The sequence below is a fragment of the Parasteatoda tepidariorum genome, chromosome 5 (genome assembly GCF_043381705.1).
Source record: "Parasteatoda tepidariorum isolate YZ-2023 chromosome 5, CAS_Ptep_4.0, whole genome shotgun sequence".
Taxonomy (NCBI): Eukaryota; Metazoa; Arthropoda; class Arachnida; order Araneae; family Theridiidae; genus Parasteatoda; species Parasteatoda tepidariorum.
The window spans coordinates 63251123-63273844 of NC_092208.1; the positions used below are offsets into that span (position 1 = coordinate 63251123).

Below are 22722 nucleotides of genomic sequence, written 5' to 3' on the forward strand. Positions count from 1 at the left end.
AGTGGCAACTTGAAAGTTTAGAATAATATAAATGGCATCATGCACTCATTGTAAACAAAAGTCCTCGCCGCTGAAGCTGCTGGAACGTCGAAAAATATCTAGTTTCTAAAAACGAGCATAGACTACGATTTATGAAAAATAGAAAAAAAGCGTTCTGTTATAAAATAAAGAGTCAATAATTTATGATTTTCAAAATCTTTCGATGAGAGATTATTATTGAATCTTTTGACAACAGTTAGTTAGTATATTTCTTTTAGAATTGTTAGCTGATTAATTCTCTTGTGTAAGACTTTTTTTATTATTAGATTGTATGCAATTTATTTGACATTTTATTAATCTAATCAATTGATTAATTGGGACCCCGATTAATTTATGATATATTTTATTGAAGTCACTCTCAGTGATAATTTTTTTTTTAAAAAAAGCTTGTGCTATGTCTTAAATTAAATTAGTTTGTCACTAATTTGTTTCTTTTCAAGTGTTCTGTTGAATTATTTCATTCAACTAGGGCAAAAAATTTTTTTTATCGAGTATAAATGTCTTTCCTTGGTTGTGATATCCCCCCCCCCCATTTTTTTAAGAGTATTATATCATCTATTATCAGACTTTAAAAAAGAGGTTTGAAGGATTTTTGGTGTGTAAAATAATTAGCTGCTAAAGAGGCTTGTTTTGATTCGATACATTTTGTGAAATGTTTTTTTTTTAAGAAAAAAATTCTTTTTATGGGAATACTTTTGAAATTTAATTAATGTGTAGTTTATACATATAAAGTATGTAAAAAGACTTGTTCCGCAAAAAGTAATTTTAAATAATCATTTTTTTTTCCCTCTATTTTCTGAAATTTGTTTTTTACTTCATTTGATATGATTATTTTCATTTTGTATTTTCTAATTCATGAAGGTGTTCACTTGAATGAATTATATATTTTTTAATATTAACCAGTGATTAGTTTGTGATAATAAATAATAGTGTTAGAAATATTAGTCTTTTGGTTGTAATATTGTTTTTAAATAATATTAGGCATTTCAATGCACTTTTTCAAAGCTATGAATGATTAATGTAAAAAAGAAAAAAAATATATAAAGAAGCCCATATAAATAAATCAAATTTTTTGTTTTCATAAAATTTTACTACCATTATTTTGCCCATAAGAGGTTTTGCTTTTCCATATTTTAATTGCAAGTAATTTAATGTTTTCTTTTTTTGAGATTCTGTTTCATGATATTTTATAAATGCTTATTCGATAGCCTTTTTTCTATTGAGCTCTTTGATCACAGTCATAACTAAATTTTGTTCTAAATTTATTAGAATCATTGGGCGATCTTAATTTATTAATTTTTTTTCAGCTAGGTGGCACAAGAAAATTTAAATATTATATTTATTTATTTGGCTGTTGTATGCAATGGAAATTTTGATTTGTGTTAAAAAAAAAAGTAGTTGAATTTATCTGCGCCCAGTTTTGCCATAAAATATCAAATTAATTTATCGAATTTTATTCCCTAGAAATAGCCACCTCAAACATTTTTCTTTATTTTTAAAATTATTATTCTTACTGGGAAGTTTTGTTTCTTTATATTTTTGATTTCTCTGAATAAAAATGTTTTAGCCTTTGCTCTTAAGAGCCATGTTGTATTTAATCTTTAACTGTATAATTGAAATATAATTTTTAATTTCAAAAGTAAGTCTTTTAATAGAACCAAAAGTTTTAATAATTAACAAAATTAATAATTATTTTTAGTGTAAGGCTTTGGACAAACACCCTATTTGTCTAACCTCTATGTTTAGTGAAATAAAATATTTTATATAATTTCATTAAAAAAAAATGCCAATTTTAACTAAATAAGAAACATTTAGACATGACATATTTTGACAAGTGAAATCTTTTGAATTCTATAGATAATCTGCAAAATATTCTTTAAAATTTGTTTTCTTTCAGTTGTTGTGATATCCAATTCCACTGATAATCTGCAGTACTTTATTACATATGTTTTGTAGACATTGTAATGTTGTTGTTTTAATTTGTTTCTATGTTATAATGTATGTATATAATTTGTTGACCTATGCCTGTTTAGGCAGAGGGGGTGCAATTGTTCTTGTTTTCCAGTGGTGCCATCTATGGCCGAGAATTATATATATAATTTAAAATTTTATATACAAATATGCATGTAATGTATACATTTTTTTTAAAACTTATTTATATTTTGTTATTTAAGATGTGGATGGCTGGATCTATTTATTCTCATCAAGAAGTGTATGTAGAGACTGTTTTTGAAGATACCAAAAATGTCTGTGTGCTTTCAAGAGTCCAACTTAAGTAATTAACTACTTATTTTAAAGAGCTTATTTAAAATGTTGAACGCGCACATGTTGAAATTTTTTAATACGCTTGATTTAACTTTAATGTTTTAAAAGAATTTTTTTTAGTTTATAATTTTAATGGTTATCTTTCTTTCATTAAATTCCTTATGCACTTCTTTATAGATTTAAGTAGTGTTTTGTTTAATATATATTTTCAATTATGTAGGTTTCGTTAAATTTAGCAAATGCAATAGTAGTTACCTTTAGTGTGCTTTTTTGTGAATACCATTTGAGAAGTTCTCCATTAAACAGTTTTTTTTAATATTTATATTCCATTATGTTTTTATTCTTGTAATAATTTTATCTCCGATTTCTACAATTCTGAACCATCCTTATAAGACATTGTTTTTATCTTTTATCTGATAAAAGGAAAAAAAGAAAATTACTGAAAAAATGTATAGTCTTTAGAAATTAAACTCTTTGTGGAAACGGTAAGAAGCTTTCTTCTAGATAATTTTTGTTATCTTGCATCAGAGAAGAGTCCAGGAATCATAAATCCTTGTAGAGTTCAGCAAGATTAAAACAGTTAGAAACAGACAAATGTTTGTTTTGAAGATGAGGACACAAGATATTAAAATTCATAAAGTCCCCTTTACAATAGAGTGGACAGTCTGGAGACGAAACAACACAACAGTATATGATGTTCAGGGTATAAGTTTCCATGTAAAAAGTTGTGGGAAGGGGTGATTCTGAAGTTTACTCTGTATTGTGCCTTAAATGTCTTAAGGCAGGGGTTTGTCCAGACATTTTGTGAAAGGTCCGATTTTGTAAAATTGTGAAAAAATTACTCGTAATTTGGGAATATAAAATAGTCCTTAAGTCACATTCTTTCAACCAGGGTCCGCTTTTGTGAATTTGTGCAAATAGGGTCCGTTATTGCAAAAAAAAAAAAAACTTTTTCAAGGAGTTTTTAAATTGTGCTCAACACTGTAAAATTATAATTAAAAAAATTAAATTTTAAAACATAAACAGTAGTTGCAGCTACTAAATTAGCGATGCAACATACAAATATTTGGTATTTAGCCTATACTGCTGAACGCAAGATATTCATTTCGGACGAATAAAGGAAGAAGCATCTGCCAAAGACAAAATTTTGTTCGTTTGTTCTGTCTTTCTTCCTCCGCCCTTCCTAGGAAGGATTTATTCGATTAACAAAACAATAATGAAGATAAACAAATTTGTGAAGGGTCCGGTTAAAAGATAAATTATTTTGTAAAGGGTCTGTTTTTAAGTTAAAGTATTTTGTGAAGGGTCCGTTTTTATGAAAGGATATTTTGTGAAGGGTCTGTTAACGGACCCAAATTTCTTCTAAATATTCATCTAAGGAATATGCTTTTAACGCACAATGTTATATTTTTTCTTAACTGTACCAATAAAGATGCTGCTAAAAGGAATGGTAAAATCATAAGTCAAACAGCTTATTTTATCAAAAGCTTTGCGAGCAAAAATACTAATTAGTTTTTCTTAGTTAGTTGTAGTTTGTTCTAAGGTGCATTGTGTCAATGAGGAAAGTTTTGTCTGTTTCTAATCTAGATTGACTAGTAAGGTGATTTTTCCAATGGGCCAGTTATTGTCTTGAACTCCTTTCATTCAGTTTCAAGAGTTGATTGTCACTTCTAAGCTCTTGGTCAGTTAAGACTTCCACGGCAAGAATCAGGATAGAGCATGAAGCTGCAGCGATGATTCTCAAAGCTTTATTTTGAGTTCTATCCAAAATTTCTCCACATTTCTTTAGGAAAGTAGCACCTTTTGCTGTTGCGGCGTTTCTTTCTTTATTGACCAGATAGTCAGTGTCTGTATGTCTTTTTGTTTAAAGGATGAATAAGTGGCAAGCAGTTTTACCTCCATTTGATTCTTAACTTGGAGAAAATTCTGTGCGGTTTTTAAACTATGCTTGATTTTTTAGAAGAGAAACTTCCCGTATTGAATACAAAAAAAGAAAGAATTTAAGTATATTAGATTAATTACGCTCTTTATTAACATTTGTCTTCTCTTTTCTAAGTTAAATTTCAATATGTGTATGATATACTTCTGCTCATCCTATCATATACCTTGCAATTATCTAATCTTATAATATGCTTAAAATATAGTTTTAGCCTGCTTGTTTAAAAGAATTAACCGTGTAGAAGTTTTTCTTTTCTTTCCAATAAAAAACTTCTTTTATAATTTTAACTGTACCTTTCCTGTATTATCAAATTAAACATGTGCTGTTATGATTTTTTCTGTTTCTTACTTGGTGTACTAGAATTCTAGAACTTCATACATTTTTATTATTTTGGGTTCTTTTTTTGTTGTTTTGTATTTATTATTTCTTGTGTCTTATTTAGTGCTTATAATTTCTCCTTCAATGATTTTTTCGATCACATTATAATAATTTTTTCGTTATTAGTTATACCTTATTAGTTTTTTAAAAAATAATTGTGCTATTAAATTTAATCGAGATTCGGCTTAACAGTGCACAGTGGTTTAGGCACATGGCTATCATTATGAAGAACCAGAGTCTCATCTTTTGTTGCTGCTTGAAGTCGCCCAGCTTCAAATCAATGGGTATCAACTTGTGTTAGAAAGTGAAAGTGGTGTCTCACAATTTTGATAATGTTCACCAACTACTTGTCCCTAGGCCACCAACTGGCTGTTATGGGAGTGTTTTACTTTAAACTATTTATATCTTTTAATTTTTAAGTATCTAAATTTCATAGTTTTTTACTTGCTTTGATTTTTTTTAAAAAGGAATTTTATCATTATAATTTCTATGTTGTGTTTTTTTTTTTTTTTTATTTAAATTTTTTTTTAAAAATATAATAAAAAAATTTTTGGGCATGTTATGTAGTTTTTTTCTTCATATTTTTTAGCTAATTAGCAGCAGTTGCACATTAACCATTAAAATGCCTTATTTGGCCCACTGACTGCTGTTCGTGTGTAGATTTTCTCTTCATCGGAGGATAAACTTCAATTGTGTTTTTTGTTTAACTTCTGTGCTCTTTATAATCTTTTTAACTTCTCTGCTCTTTATAATCTTTTAACTTCTCTGCTCTTTATAATCTAAGCCCAAATAAGATATTAATAGATTTATTATGTTTTTAGAGAAAATGGATGTTTTAATTTTAGTTCACTGTTTTAAACATTTAAACAGCCAAGTTGTATTTTTCCTTTAAATTATTTTAAGGGATTATAACCCAACTCAGCATGATATTAAAAGAAAAGAAGAGGAAGAAATACCATCTGATGATAAAGAGATAAATGGTATAGAATATAATTCAGTTGAAGATTCTACTGATTTAAATAATGAATTTGATCAAGATTATGAACCTGATATTCCATTTGAAGGAGAGTTTGAAAATGATGTTGAGTTGATGAAAAGTATGGGGCTTCCGGTGAACTTTGGAAATCAGGTATGAATAGTTTCTTTCGTCTCCATTAGTGTATTTACCAATAACTCTCTTACCTTTTTACAAAAATTTAAATTAATAAGTGAAATTTTTAAATTATAACATCAGTTAATATAATTAATCAATTATAAGTAAAAACTACTTCCAACAATCTATAAGAAATACAAATTAAGATTATTCTTTATTAAATCTATCTTAATTCCAAAAAAATAAGTAAATAAATTGTCCAGAAATACTTTCCCAAAAAATACTTTGCAAATATTCGGGCAACCAAATATTTGGCTGAACATTCAGGCAACTGAATATTTTGCTAAGCATTTAGGCAGCATAATATTAGCAAAGTATATAGGGTATTTATTTTTGGTTGCTCTTTTCATGTGTAATATTATGATTTAAAATGTGTAGGTAAGTTTTGAAATATGGCATCTTTAAGAATGTTTATTGATTGAAACTATCATGAAGTTATAAACTATATTTGATTTTTCGTTAGATCTAAAATTTAAGATTTTCTCCACTACTTGATTGTTTTTTTCTTTTCTTTTTCACTTGGTGGGCCATGTAATCCTAAAATAATGTCTTATTTTGAAATTGAGTTTCTCGGTATGTGGTATGAAAAAGGTTGTTTTTCTGTTCCCTTTTTTATATTATTTTAGCACTTTGATCTGCTTGTTAGCTTGTTGTACTACATATTTGTTTAAGTAAATTATTTTCCTTATATGTTCTTTTATAAGTACTGTTTAAGTTTTATGTTAAATACTATTTACTTAAAATACTGTTTTTTTGTTATTAATAATAAAAAAAACTCAAATTGGGTTTCTTGGTGGGAGAAGGTTATTCCTTTGTTTTCCTTTTATATTATTTTAGTAATCCTAATTACTTATAAGTTTAAATGAATTATTTTTCTTTTATGTTTTTCAATTCTTATAAAAAAAATTTTTTTTAATTTCATTCTCAGAATCGACGCCATTACCAGAAGAAGAAAATATATGAAGATGAATTTAACTACTCTGACTATAATAGTGAATATGATCATTATAGTTCCAACAACTACGAAAATGTAAACTGTGATGCTGATTGGAATGAATACTGGAATCTGCACGGAGACACTATACTAATGAATGCATGGGTCCAAAAATACAAGGACTACATCAATCCTGATTATCTTAACGAGCCTAACACTGATCAAATGTATCCTGAGCAACCTGATAAATTTACAAATAATCAGCTTCAAGATAATGAGGCCGTGATTGTTGAAAATGGTGAAATTAATCCAGACATTCTCGGTCGTATGGATTGTGATGAAGAAACTGCAATGTCTCAAAAGCGTGATGATACTGAGTTAGAATTTTTAGAAGAGTTAAAAACACAAAATATTTTTACTGAAAGTCAAATGAAAAATTTTGAAAATGATCTTCCTTTACAAAAACCTGAATATGATAACATGTTTGCTTGTAAAGTTCCTCTTGAAGATGTTTCCCTACCCACAATGCCTTGCACAGATGATGGATGGGATGAACTCTGGTTACAACATAGTAGAGAACTGTATGATCATCATTATGAACTCTTTAAAGATTCGCATATGGCTCAAAAAGAAAAGTCTATTGAAAGGGGATATTCTGAAGAGAGCGGTATTCTTGAATCTTGTTCTAATTGTAAGAAACCTGATTGTTATCTTTGTTCTTCTGTTGACATTGGGGAATGTGCTCTTCAGTTTGAAGAGTTAAACTTAAATCCTGATGATGATTTTTCTGACATTGCTCCAGTTGTGCCATCTGCTCCCATTAGCATTTCAAATAAGCAAACTGAGATTTTGCATAAAAATCAAAACAGCTTAGAAAGTGATATCTTTTCTAGCTTACCAGCTTTAGATGATTCCACATTTTCTAAGCCTTTTTCTTCTGTAGGTGAAGTGTTAAAACCAGTTGAAGAGATTACTTTTGAGCAAATGGATAAAAGTGATGATGAACCTCCTACTGAAATGCCTATTAAAATTAAAAGAAGGTAATTAGTGTTCTTTTTAAATATTTTTAATTGCTGTGTCATTAAATATTTTTAATTTTATACACTTTATAATTGTAAACTTCCCTAATTAGAATATTATTAGCAACAGAGCTACTAGAAAATATTTTCAGTGCTATGTGGACTCTTTGAGTACAGTTACGAAGATGTTGAAAATAGCAGAGAATAGTAGAGTCTAGAATTTAATAAAGGCTTTGTTAATTAGCAATCATGGCAAGTGCCTCATTAAGATCTCCAAAAACAACAAAATCCCTGTTATATAGGCTGTATCAGGAGGGGGGGGGGATTACCTTCCAAATTTAAAATTTCAAGTTGATTAAAAGTTGCCACTGCGGTTATACATTTATCAAATAAAAAGACAACAAAAAAAAAGATCTCCAAATTTATATAATAATTTAACTTGGGTTGGAAATATGCTTGTTTGTAAATGAAAGGTACGATTCTTATATACATTCTGGAAGACCTATGTGCTACATGTTATTCAAATTTTTTTTTTTTTTTACTGTTACTTTACGTTTTAAGCTTACTTTTTTTAACTTGGAAGCTAAAGTTTGTTTTATATTTGTTTTTCTTTTTTTTGCTCTGTATGGAGAAGAATTTGATGGAAGTTGGTAAGGATTGAAAGAATCAGTAGATTATTTATCCTGGACTTTAAGTATTGATTACAATTTGTAGAAAAAGAATTGGTTCTTGGTGGGAAACATTACTTGAAAAAATATATTTATGAAGTTAAGTAATCGTTGAAGAAAATTATCAAATTGTTCATAGTTGCTTCTCCGAAATAATGAAGACATACAAATATATCTAAGACGAAATATATTTTAATGAAGCTCAGATTAGATTAATAATAAAAGGAAATATTTTATTTTTGCCATTCAGGAGTTCCAAACTAATGACACTTCATACAAAGGAATTTTTAAACAAAAAAAATAATTTATTTTAAAAATGGGCCAGAAGATCGGAAGATGTGACTGCAGGTGTATAAGCCTGGCAGGACTCTGACTATTAGGAAATCAAAAATACAAGTGGTTTGTTGATGTTAGAATAGTTTTTGCTCAAGCACTTTTTCTTATTCTGAAGCCATATGTGCATAATATGCACGAATGTGATCTTCATGCTAAACATTTTTTTTGCATTACTATTGAAAAATTTTTTCTTCCAAAGTCTACATTCCTTCCTCTTCTACCCCACAGTTCGAATTATTTTTTTTTTTGGTGGTATTATGAATAGTGAAATAAGTTGCTTAAAACAAGATTATTTTAGTGTAAAAATTAAAAAGTGATTCTTATTGAACTATTTATTAAATATTAGTAAGGAAATGTTTCTGAGCAACTTAGACTTTGGATATACAAAGAGCCAAGTATAAGGTTTTGTCAATAGCTAGTTATATTTATTAAAAAAAGAAACTTCTACATCTAAAAATTGCCCATTGTGCAGCTCTAGTGCGACGTAAATGAACTACAACAACAACTACATCTAAACAAATATATGCTGGTATGCATAATAATCAATATAGAATTTTATAAAACTTAAAACAATTGTAAAAAGTCAGTAAATTAGAACAAATTTAGGTGGGGATGAAAGGGTTGAAATTAGTTACAAATTGTTCACAGAAAGTTTTTTAAATGAGGTTTTGCAATCGCAGAATATTTTTCCTTTGAGTCTGCCTTACATATTCAAGTGTGTTGATGGAAAGGAAAGCGTGGGAAATAATTAGGAATTTTAACAAAAACAAGACTATGCAATGTATTAGGCAAATGTTGAGGGAATCCCAGAAATTCTATTCTGCATAAGCTTACGTACAGTAATTAAGATTTTGAAATCTGAACAGCGAGTGCAAATGACAATTTTAGTATTGCTCTTAAAATTTTTCAAAAATTCAATTGAGCATATTTGTGAGGGACAGACGTTTAAAAAATGAAATTTTTTCATTGAATTAACATGAATGTGAACATCAATGTGAATTCTGGTTGAGGGCTATGCCATTGAATTAGTATTTCTAAACTTATCTGTACTCATGTGTTTATTTTGCATATTATTACATTGTTGAAACCTGTTTCTGAAAAATTAAGTAATTTAAAATCAACAGTAATTGAAATGAAAAAAAGTATGTTATATAATAAGGAGCAAAATTAATTGAGAACATTGCTTGATTCTTGTAAATTGTTTTTATTGTGAGTTGGCTGTGATCAATGCTTGAATTTTACTGAATATATTTCAACTTTATTTTGATGAGTTGAACTTCTAAAAATGAGTTTTGCTTAATGTAACTGAGTAATGTAATCAAGAAGGGGAACAAGTAACAATAAATAAATAAAAATTGAAATACTTTGTTAATTATGTCAGTATTTGGTAGTATTGATTAATACCAGTTTATTGATTAATTACTCCTTTTTTTTACCCTTTTGTAAAGAGCAAAAATTCAGTTGGTTTATAACTAAAGTTTTATGAAGCATTATTTTAATTATTGGATGCAACAAGTGATTGTACTTTTGATTTGTTTTCAGGTTAAAAGAAATTAGATAAAAACTTATTTGAAATTATATTAGTTATTATTTTTAATATTAAATTAAAAATTGCCTAAAGTTTTTATGTAAATTATTAATTAAAAATTGGATTGAATAAGTTACTGAAGCGATTATGGTAATAATTAGTGATATGGTTGATATTGATTAGTCACTAACAATTTATTCCTTCAAAGCTATTTGCAAGTTTCCATTTATTTGTTAAATTTGGCCATCCATAACTTTAGAGAATTAGTAATTATTTTTGCAAAATAAAGCAATTTTCAAGCATAAAGGATATCCATGTTTACTTGCAGGATAATTTTTCTAACGAGATTATAAGATTATTTCTATTTTGGTTTTTAGATTATTTATTTTAATATAATATTTTACTTTTTAGGTTGTCTCTTGATGACAATGAATCAGTTGAAGGTGTGATAGATGTAAATCCTATAGATCAAGTCACAGATTTAGGCTTTATGATGAAACCAACTTGTATCAAGTAAATAAAAAAAAACTCCAAATTCATGTAATTTTTTTATGTTTTAATTTGGTGATCATAGTATTCTTACCTTCAGCTCTATGGTTACTGCCAGTTGTCATTCTATGCAAGTTTACTTGTTATGTCTTCAGATATATTTTTAACAGTTTTACACACATTGAAAATCAGAAATATGCCTAAAAACTAATCAAGTTCATTTTCATGCTTTGTATTTTAAATGAAAATTTAGCAAAAGCTATTAACTAGGTTGGTTAAATCATGATATTTTTAGAAACAATAAAAAAAAAGGTTTAAATCAAATCTGTTCATTTTTTTTTTACATATTTCAATTATGTAATAATTGTAATAATAATAATAGTAAATATTATTTCTAAGTAGTATATTACTTAATATTTCTAACCAAAAATAGTTACAATTCTTATGAATATTATAAATTAATCACTGGAAAAAGGAAATCATAGTTCTTTTTATTTAAGCTCAATAATTTAAAGAATTTGTAAGGACAAGACCTAATTTGTTCATTGGGTACCAAATTAAGGATGAATTGGTTTAGATCAGGTAGCATCGAAAAAATAAAATATTCTAAATTATTTTTGCCAGTTTGTTTTTCCTCATTAGTTATGTACACAAACTAAGTTTTTAATAAATTTGTGTATGTGTTTTTAAGTAAACGTAAAACTATTTTGATATAATTGAAGCATGTTTGTTATGAAATGAAAGTTATAATTAAAAGTTTCTCATCTCTTTAATCTAGATTTAATCTTTTTTTTAATTTATTTTTTATATAATCTATTTCAAACATCAAGCAATAATTTAGATAAAATAAACTCTATAATTATTACTTTCTATAAAACATTCAATATCTATGAAATCAGACTTAAAAATAATCACAACCTTAGTAATAAAATGCTTTTTTTTTTTAGCAAAAAAAATCAAGTGATTCAAATTATGCCCATTCTAGTTAGTTATATGCCGATAGTAACATAATTAGTACTATTTTTTTTTTTTTTTTTTTTTTTTTTTTTTTTNTTTTTTTTTTTTTTTGCTCAAGACATCAACCATAATGATTTTGTAGCTTACAGCATAGAAACTGAAGCAAGAGTTACTTGATGTAGAGAACATATTTATATTTCAGATATAGCAAGTTTAAATTCCAACAGTTTGATAATTGCATCATCTTTAGATGAGTGCTCCATTATAACAAGACTTGACTGCATTAGTAATTCTGTTGTATGTGAAAGAGAGCTTTCTGCCCAAAATTAGATAAAAATTGATAAAAAATGTAGTTTGACTGAAAAACAGCTAGAAATATTAACTTGAAAATCAGAACATGTACTTGAATTTAATGAACAAAATGGATAATGCTGTAAAATGGAGAGAAAAAATTGATTGGATTTTCGTGAAAATATAATATTTCATTTCAATGTTTTATTTTCATATTTTTATTTAATTTTTGGATTAAAATTACACAATTAATAAATAGCTAAAGGCAGTTGAAAATGCATAAATAAATAAATAGAGTTAAATAGTTTGGGACAGAAATTAGTTTTATTGCATTTGTCTGGAGTAAGTTAAATTATGTGATATAAGTGGAAAACACTTTTAGTAAGTCTGTTTTATAAATAATGATTACTTTAAAATAATATAACCTTAGTGTAGCTTTTTCTTCATTAAAAGAGATAAGTATATAATATGCACAACATTCTGTTTTCCCATTGCTTGAAATCGAATTTTTTATTTATCATTTGCAGAATGTAGTGAAAAAAATAACAGAAAAATAAGTAAATTCACTTAATAAAAAAGCAAATTATATAATTATGATAGAACTGAACTAAATTATATGTCATGGAAGCATCATGCACTCATCAGATCTGAAGTGTTCTCAATAATAATTGTTTTAAAATATTGTGACTTAAAAGTACTTATTCTTACAAGGATATTTTATTTATTTATTTATTATTATTATTTTTTTTGACTTAACAGAATAGACAAGATTCATGGAGTTAAGAAGTCTCGGAAAAGACAAAGGAGAAAAAAATGTCCTTTTAAAATGTTTAATTCTAATTCTGCATCTTTAATAGAGGTATGATTTTTCAAACTGTCTGGTATAATGTATTTAGATTATATTTAATATTTTCTAGCTAAATTTTAGATGTTTTTAAAAACATTATATTTTTACCAATTCACCAAAATTTCAATTTAGGAGTATATTAGCATATGTCAAAAAAAAAGTTCAGTATTTTTCAGGAAGAAACAACGGCTTAGTAAATTTATGCAAATGTGTTTAATTCATCAAAATTTTCTTTCATGAACTATTTCTGTGCATGAAACATGTTGTTAATATTTAAAATTTCAATGTTTATTTCCTTCTTATATCTATTCATTATTATTTTTGCTTGATAAGCATATGGAAATGCAATTTTTACTTATGAATCATCATAAAATTCTTTTTAAAGTTCGATACGTTGTTTTAAACTGTGACCAAAAATGACCACAAACTGCTACATACATTTAAGTTTTTGGACAGGTGTATTAGTGGGTAAACTGATGGTTAATTGTCAGGTCTTTAGTTGAAAAAGAACTGTATGAATAATCCTTAGAGTTCTCTTTAATAATAGAATTGATTACTAATGTCATATCCTTCCTTTTTAAACCCCTATCCTTTCTTTCTTTTCCCCCCTCATTCTATGTCTTTCTCTTTTCTTTTCTTTTTTTGTAATATTGACTCAGGCATAAATTGCCTTGAAATATATTAAGATTTTTTAAATTTGAGTTTGGTGAATTATAGTCTCATCCAATCCTCTAAATTCCCCTTTTTATTTTATGTAGTAAAAAATAAGAAAATAATATGCATGTTTGAATTTTTTTTTTGTTAGAATAAAAGTGAATTGGATGCAGTTGAAAGCCTAAATAATGCCACAGAGGTACTTCCAGAAATCCCAAATGAAACAGAAGCATCAAATGTTAATAATAATCCAGCTTATAAAAAGTATTGGTCACAAAGATACAGATTGTTTAGTCTATTTGATGAAGGGATTAAGCTAGATGAAGGTAAGTTTATTTAGTTTTTGAATGGTTGTACTTTATTCTAATCGTAATTCTTTTAAAGTTTATTGTTTAATAAAATTTTGTTTTAGGACTTTTTGCGCTGTGTTATCCATTGTGTAAGTTAATTCATTGTTTAAGTGTATTTAGTTTTATGTGTTATAAGTTCATTCTTATAGTCATTTGTTTAATACATAGCATCTTAAACAATGTTAAATTAAAAAGTTTAAATTCTTTATTGTCCCTTGTACAAGTGCAGGAATCTGTCCAGGCCAAATTTACTTCTGTTTAGCGGTACTTTCACAAATTCAAATTTAGGAAAAACGGTAGTTTCACAAAATACTTTTTTTTAAAATTTCATTTTTGTATCCCATAAGAAATGAAAAATCCATATTTTTACCATATTTTTGTTTTTATTTTTTAATCTAATTTTTAATTTTCACAAACTACGTCTTAAATTTTCTCAAAATAGGTACCTTTCAGAAAAACCTAGGCAGACCCCTGAAGTGGTTCGTTGTACTAACTCTCTGTTAAGGTTTTATTTCAGATTATGCAAAATAGACGGTCTAAAGAGTTTTCATCTAAATTTATAGTAATTTAATTGCAGTGGGTATTTTAGTGCCTTGCTCTTTGCCTGTTCAAAAAACAATCGGAAAATATTTTTATAATAAATATTTGTTTTTAAAAATAAGAAGAGTAATTAGAATAATTTGTTTAAAGCTTTAAATCAAGGAAAACTCTTATCTTTAGATTTTCTACATTACATAATTGCCTCTTCTGAATGCTATGGCATTTATTTTAGTTATATTAATATATTTTATTATCATTATTATTATTATTATTTTTTTTTGATGAGACTGCCATTTTCAATGTCTTGTTTTAAAAAGAAATTTTAAACGGTCTTTTTCTTTTCAATTTTATAAAGCTGTTTGTTTAGATTTATGGAATGTAATTTTTAATCATTTTATTTAAAACTGACTAGTTATAAACTTATTCAATACCTGTTTTATTAATAATAAATTAAATATGTTTTAATTTAATTATTTTTTTGTCTGAAATACTTTCTTTACACTGACTATAGATTCTGAAATATGCATCAAAGTAGTCTCTTTTCAGCTTGTAATGACTAAAAATCATCTTTCTGTTATTACAATATATTTTTATTTTTACTACCATTGCAGAATCTTGGTTTTCTGTTACTCCTGAAAAAATTGCTGCTCATATTGCTGAGCGATGTTCCTGTGATATTATTGTGGATGCTTTCTGTGGAGCTGGAGGCAATTCTATTCAATTTGCACAAACTTGTTATCATGGTAAATATAGCTTTTATATTATATAACAATGGTATAAGTCCTAACTAATATTTTTCATTGAGTCACAAATTTGATAAAATGTGTAAGTAGTATTCTAAATTTAGCAATATTACCAACCATAGAACTGTCTCTTTATTTGATTTGATTTCCCACTGTAATTTTCGTGAAGGTTAAGTGATTTTCCAAATAATTTAATAATCTGAGCTTAGGCTTTCTTCTCTTTGAAATACCTATTTACTTGGCTGTGAAAACATTCTTATTAATTCTGGTATCGGGCATTATAATTGAATGTATTAGTAGAATAGAAATTTTTGGTAACATTTTAATAATATCTAATAGAGCATTAGTTTTATAATAATTTTATTAATGTTATCTCTTCTTAAAAGTTTATTGTTCCTTAGCTAAATACTGACTCCTTAATCATAAGGCAATTTTCCCACCTTTTTTTCTTTTCTTGTTTTCCCATTAGTTTCCATATCAAACATAGTTTCTAGTACTATTTGATTTTGTTACCTCGAGTTTGTATAGTCCTAAGCTTTATTATATCTTGTATCTGGCCCTTTTGCCACTATACCCTTCATTCAGTTAACATCTTCATTACCTTGATCCACACACGTGGACCCATGCTTCTTAGCTTCTAAAAACATGCTATAAGAAAATTTATAGTTTTACACTCACTAAAACATTCATGGAAGTTTAAGCTTTCTGGGAGCAGGAGTGGTTTTCAAAAAGTAATGCTAAATCCACACACACGAAAATGTAAGTAATTTTAAATATTATATAATTTACTTATTTTGAAAATAATATTTTTCTTTTGACTTATTAGTTCAATTATCTGTATGAAGATTTTTAATTTATATTTACTTATTATTGAATGCAGTTACGAACATGCAGGTCCACGTGTGTGTACCTTGGTTACGTATTGCAAAATTTATGACAGCATAGTAGTCAAGTGAAATCTCAGAGTATTATGAGTATTTAATTTTATATCTAGTTAGTAATATTTTTATGTGTATTTAAATAACTGTTTCATATTAATGTGTATACATATATTTAACTTTTTTTTGTGTTTTTTTTTTCCTAATTTTGAAATACTGCCCAGAAGAGTTAAGTATTTTTTTTATAAGTAATGTTAGATTCTTTTCAGTAGTTATTTATTTTGCATGCTTTAAATAATTGAAATAGCTTTGAAACTGAGATCTTATGCAGTATTGCATTGCACTTAAATAAAACTGCGTACTTTTTAAAATTTATTTTGCTCTAAATTGTCATTAAATCAATTCATCAGTGTATTTAAATCAACCATAGTATAATTATATGAATGTTTGTTCCTACTATAAGTGTAATTTAACATTTTAAAATTATATTTTTTTACTTAGTTAAAATCTGTGGTTCATATATGAGTACCTAATTAATTATTAGCCCTCTCTCATTCATATTTAGTTTATTTTATTATGACTAAATGCTGTAAAATCAAAATTCGGAACTATAATTTTTTTTGCTATGTTCCTTTATGCTTCAGTTGTGAAGGGGTTAATGATCATGTGATTCAACATATATTCTGAAAATGATTGTTATATCTTTAAAGTGATATTTATGTTCATACTATTTTATATCAGTGCTTCTAGCTTTTATTTTTATGTTAATCTTCTTGTGTTTTATCTTTCTTCTTTCCAGTTATAGCAATTGACATTGATCCAAAGAAAATTGAATTAGCTAAAAATAATGCCAAAGTGTATGGTGTTGATCAACATATAGATTTTATTGTGGGTGATTTCTTTGACCTTGCACCTTCATTGAAAGCTGATGTCGTTTTCTTAAGCCCTCCTTGGGGTGGTCCAAAGTATTTACAAAGCAAGGAGTTTGATATAAATCGAATTGAGCCAGATATATATCCTTTTTTTTTTAATGAAAATCATTTTCTAGAACATCAGTTAAAGATATGTCTTTCTTCTTGAGTTATATTTATTTATGTAGAGATGAGATTAACTCATCCATATTCTATGGCCTTGTCATATTGAAATCATATTTCATTGTTAAATAAATATGCCAATGTGATGAATCTGATGAAACTCGTGAATATATTTCAGATAATTTGCTTTCTTTTGCAATTATATGTTATTTAAACAGTGTATGCTTAGAATAATATTAATTTTATTTGTAATCTAAGTTAATCATCTATATGTGTATGGTGTATATAAAAATAAAAGTTTTATTCTTTTAGCATTATGTCAATTTCATAACTTAGAAGAAAAAAAACAAACACATGAAATATTAAAGTAGCTGATTATTAATGTAACTTAAAATAACTTTTCTGTAAAGCAATAGGTAATTATGTTCAAAAGCTGATATTTTTTATTTATTTATCTATATAATTTATTTTTTATTTTTTCAAAATTTTTTTAAACATAATTATAGCCACCTTTTTTTGAATTTTGCTACTTAGTTTTGTTTTAACTCTACAAATAGTTTTGGATTTTAGATGTGTTTATACTTAGCATTGTACTTCTAAAATTATTTTAAATCTTTTGAAAGCCATTGGAAATGGAATATTTCTACCATGAACTTCTTTTTATAAAGTTCTTGTATATCTGCATCCTTTAAAGAATATATTGATTTACTACACTGTAATTTAAATGTTTACAGCTTCAGAGATTTTTTTTGTTGCTATTTTTGATTAATATACAATGTAGCTTTATTGCTATGAAACATCATCTATATATTGACAACCAAAGCTATAAGCATTTTTTAAACTAAGTAACAAATCATTTCAATGTGTTTTTGTATGTTTAAGTAAAATTTATTGTTGATAAGAATATAAGTTGTCTTGCAATTGGAACTCAGCATTTTGTAAGCTAATCTGAGAGGCAGGAAACGAGAAAAACGTTTCTTGATAGTTTTGTGACAGCTATCTTGTAAAGACAGCTCTATAAGCCATCACGGCATACACATAAATTTACAGTCTAATCTCCATTTAAAAAGCAATTTTTAAATTTTTTTAGAGAAAAGTTTATGTCAGCAAATAAGTTTACACACATTTTAACTTTTTTTATTTTTATATTATTCAAAAAATTAATCATTGATTTGTTTATATATATGAATATCACATATGCATGTTAAATTTGTTTCTTTTCTTTTTCCTTGTGAACAAAGCAATATGGTGATCATTGTTATTTCCTTAACTTTTTTTACTTATAAAACATTTGAAGCAAGTAAAAAAATAACTCACAACATTGCTCTCTTTGTGCCAAGAACTACTGTAGTAAATCAGGTAGGCTTTATTATTCTTAAAAAGTGTTTAAAGTGAGTATTCTATTGTGTAGTTATAGAATGTATAATGTAATTCTATCCTGTAGTCTAAGTGTTATTTTACTTGAATTTATTACTTACTTAATTTTTAAGTTGCATACTGAACTCATTGTAAATAGAGTGAACTAAGAAAAGAATAGCATTTTACGTATGAGAAAAACTTATTTTATGCTATAGTATGTTTTATTTGATGTGCTAAAGTTAGACACTTGTGATTTGAAGTAAAATATAGTAAAAATAAGAAGCATATTGTCTTAGGAGTAAAATTTTATTTAAAAATATTAGAATTATAATTTTATAAAAAAGTGTGCTAGAAATCACATCAGACTACAGAAAGTTTAATTAATGGTAATGCCAATAGGAATGGCAATAGTAATGGTACTGCCAATAGTAATGATATGTCATGCTCTTTTTTGTTATTGCACAATAAAAATACTTAAGAGGAGAAAATAATAGAGGAAGAGTATAATTTTTTTTTTTTTCAAAAATAGTTTTAGTGTATTTACTGGTGTTTCATGATTTTTGTTTTACCAGTACACAAGAAAATACACAGTAATGCTTGCAGTTTCAAAATTTTATCTTTTACCTTACACTTTTCAGGATCATTGTATTCCGGATTTTTCGTATAAATCTTAGGAGTTATAAAACTAGGAGTGAGGCATATGCCCTGGAATTCTTCGAATCTTAAGGCTGGTGATTCGTGAAATTGTGTGAATCACAAACTTATGTTTAGATAAAATCCTGCATGTTTAAAATTTCCTTTTTGAAAATATAGCAAAATTTGGTTAATGAAATGTTTATTCTTTTTCTTATTATCCCCCTGTTATTTTTACTAAGTTTGCATTCATGTGCTATAGCTAGTTTTTTTTATTTTAGTTTTTTTTACACAGATTAGTTAGAAAACAATTGTAAAAAGGCAGCAAAATAAATGTGTGAAATTAAGAGTAAAAAGTAATTTCAAAATCTCGTTTTTTAATTTTTTCATTGTTATTATTTTTTAATTGCTCTCTACAAAAGTGGTTATTTTATAATAATTTTTAAACTTATATTTTGAAAAGTCTGAGATCAGGTTATAGTTTTTGATCAACATAATAATTTATGACATAATCTATGAGAGGATTGTGGGCAGCTGTTACAAATTCTGATCAGTAATATTGAATATTAAACCAATGTGGTATATATGTTTCCCATTTTTGTTTTATTTGGTTGTTATAAAATTCAGATATTTTTTCATGGTAAGACTTAGATATTTCACTTTGCAAAGTTATCTTATCACATTTAATATGCTCAATTTGAGCTACTTCTGATTTTCACATACTTTTATACACTGGTATTTTTTATGTAATATTGCAACACACGAAATTCTATTCACACATCTGAGAACCACTTTTTCATACAATCAATTCTATCGTAAATTCACATGCTGTTTTGTCAATTTTTTGTTGTTGCGAATAATACTATTGGGTAGTTTTTAATTTTCTGATATCAATAAGAGCTGTAAAATTTAAATTTCACTTATGAGTTGTCACTCTGAAATAACCCAATTAGTCTTTACTGTTTGTAAACAACAATTTGTTTGTAAATCTGGTTGCAACTAAGAAAAATCAAAAAGTTTAAGGTTATTCTAAACAAAAGCTTGAGGGCACTATAATGTATGATAGTGACTAAAAGTAGGGCATATTCTAGAGAAAGAAGCTTTCATTGAAAAAATTGCCTTTTATTTGCATTATAGTATTTTTACAAGATCTTTAATAGTTTTTTGATGCTGTAAAATGTACAGGTGATAATTTATTTAATGCATTGCATTTTACTTGGAAGGTTAAATAAAACAAAATTTGTAACACTCAACTATCAGTATACTGTTGTTTCTAATGCCACTTGCCAATACTAGCAAGCCTGCTTGGTGAAACCAAGCAAATTTAAGACAGAGGGTGCACTTCTTGTTTATCAGTGGCACCAGCTTTGGCCAAGAATACACAAGTCACAGCGACACTTCACACACAAGTCACAGCCCGGTTTAGAGAGCAGATCCATTCTTACATCTATTCATTCATCCACTAATTGTAATTTTGACCTGAACCAGAGAACGATCAATCTCCAATTCAGTACCTCCTGAGGTATACACCGAAAAGCCATTACATTATGACCACCCTCCATCTATAACTATGGGCTCGCCCAGGTTTTCATGGTTTTCTTGCCCAGGTTTTCATGGGGCAAACAATGTTTTCATGGGGCACATTAGGACCCATAATCCTCATAGAACAATCCCTTAGGTCTGTAAGCTACTTGAACATAGTTGCAGACCAGGTTCACCCATTCATGGCAACAGTTTTTCCTGCGAAGGATGGTGTTAACCAACAGGATAATGCACCATGTCATAAGGGTCGAATCGTCGAGGAACATTCCAGTGACTTTCAAGTCATGTCTTGGACCCCAAATTCACCTAACCTTAATCCAATAGAGCATTTGTGGTCCTACTTGGAAAACCAAATTCGTGCTGCCACTCTGCCCCCTCACAATGTGAGGGAATTGCAGGACCAGTTGGTGAGCCCTTGGTACTAGATACCTCAGACTACCTATCAGCATCTTGTGGAATCAATGTCACGGCGGGTGCTAGCAGTTTTGAGGGCTAAAGGTGGTCCTACATGTTATTAGCAGGGTGGTCATAATGTAATGGCTCTTCGGTGTATGTTATTTGCATCAATCAGTATTAGATAAATGTGCCTTAACTTTTCAAAACGATCACAAGAAGCCATTCATAAGTTGTTTTTGTGTCATATATTTTGTACTAACCTTGAATTTTGATTTAGCAAGCAACTTGATTTAGTGATTTGAATAATTGATTCTGTGCAAATTCATCTAAATTTAAATCAGAGGCATCATGGAACTCTTAAAATATTTTAACTCAATAACTTTATTGGTATTTATGAATAAATTTTTTAAGTTGATTAAATTATTTTTTTTAGTTGGTCCAACTTGCTGGCGATGGCAAACAAGTCGAAGTCGAACAAAATGCGGTTAATAAGAAAGTTAAAACAATCACTGCTTATTATGGAGATTTAGTGCTAACGGAGGAAACTGAAGATGCTTAAAAAAATTTTTATTATTGAAATGTTAAATAAGAGTGAAGCACATTGTAATTAAACATTTGAATTCTGTTTTTATTGAAGTCATTTTTTTATGTTAATAAATTTTAAAATTTTTTTATTCTGATGTTTAGTCCTTTTTAATAATTCAAATATCTGTGATCTTATTTTCGTACAATTATTTGATCAAGCCATTATATTTTTAGAATAAGAGAAATAGAATAATTAATGTTGGAAAAATATTTGTTAAAATTAAGTTATATCTATGAATTTTTTTTTATTAAGTGTTAAATGAGAGCAAAGCATTGTAATTTGACATTTGAATTCTGTTTTTATTGAAATCATTCTTCTTTTTTTTTGTTATTAAATGTTAAACCTTTTGCTATTCAGATGTTTATTCCTTTTTGATTAAAATTCAAATATCTGTGATCCCATTTCCATAAAATTATTTAATCAAGCCATTATATTTTTAAATTAGGAGAAATAGAACAATAAATGTTAAAAAATGTAGGTTAATAATAAGTTATTTCTTTTTTAAAAAAAAGTTGTTTTCTAAATATACATTAATTCTTCATATTAAAAATATTTTTTCTGTGATCAAAAGAAAATTACTTCCAGATAAATATTTTTATAATCGGGTGCTACAAAATCCATTGTAATTAATAGTTGACATACTTTAATAAATTAATATTTTTTTTCCTTACGCAACTTTTCCTTTGTATAATATTTTACGTAACTTTTCATGCAACTTTTTTCCTAATGTAACTGTGATGCCACAATTGGCATTGCATATTTATTTTCTATCTTTTAAAATATCTTTCATTACTTAAGCTGATTTTTTATTGATAGAATTACTTTTAAAATAAATCACAGACTTAATCTTTTTAAAACAAACATAAAATATTTATTTCTTCTCTTCCAGATCAATGTAACGGATACTTTCTTTTTATTTCATTATTATGCAGACATATATTAATTCACTGTCGCCTTTAATCGAAAACAAAAATCTATTTATAACTTTTTATTCTAATTTTCCAACGGCTAAATGTTTCGGTTGCATGGTTGTAATAATTCACATAAATTTGTTGGCGACTCGTGATCGCCAAGGTATTATTTTAACTCTATATTGATATGCTGGTTGGCCTTGTTTTGGCTATGCTATATTTTAATAAATCGCCAATTTTGGATCTCCTACCA

At 27.1% G+C, this 22722-nt stretch overlaps 1 protein-coding gene across 2 annotated transcripts; it reads left to right on the forward strand.

The window, feature by feature from the left end:
- The first annotated feature begins 38 nt into the window (after nt 1-38).
- Nucleotides 39-21652, forward strand: LOC107452694 (Trimethylguanosine synthase 1). Of its 2 annotated transcripts, XM_071181544.1 has the most exons (12): nt 39-283; nt 2214-2314; nt 5525-5750; nt 6703-7399; nt 7652-7748; nt 10671-10772; nt 12756-12855; nt 13649-13823; nt 14999-15130; nt 16808-17021; nt 18323-18401; nt 21406-21652. In XM_071181544.1, the coding sequence occupies exons 2-12, from the start codon at nt 2214-2216 to the stop codon at nt 21529-21531; spliced, it is 2049 nt and encodes a 682-aa protein (XP_071037645.1). In that variant the 5' UTR covers nt 39-283; the 3' UTR covers nt 21532-21652. The 2 variants fall into 2 exon arrangements, with proteins under 2 accessions (XP_071037645.1, XP_042902406.1); XM_043046472.2 differs by having other exon boundaries at nt 6703-7748.
- The last annotated feature ends 1070 nt before the right edge of the window (nt 21653-22722 follow it).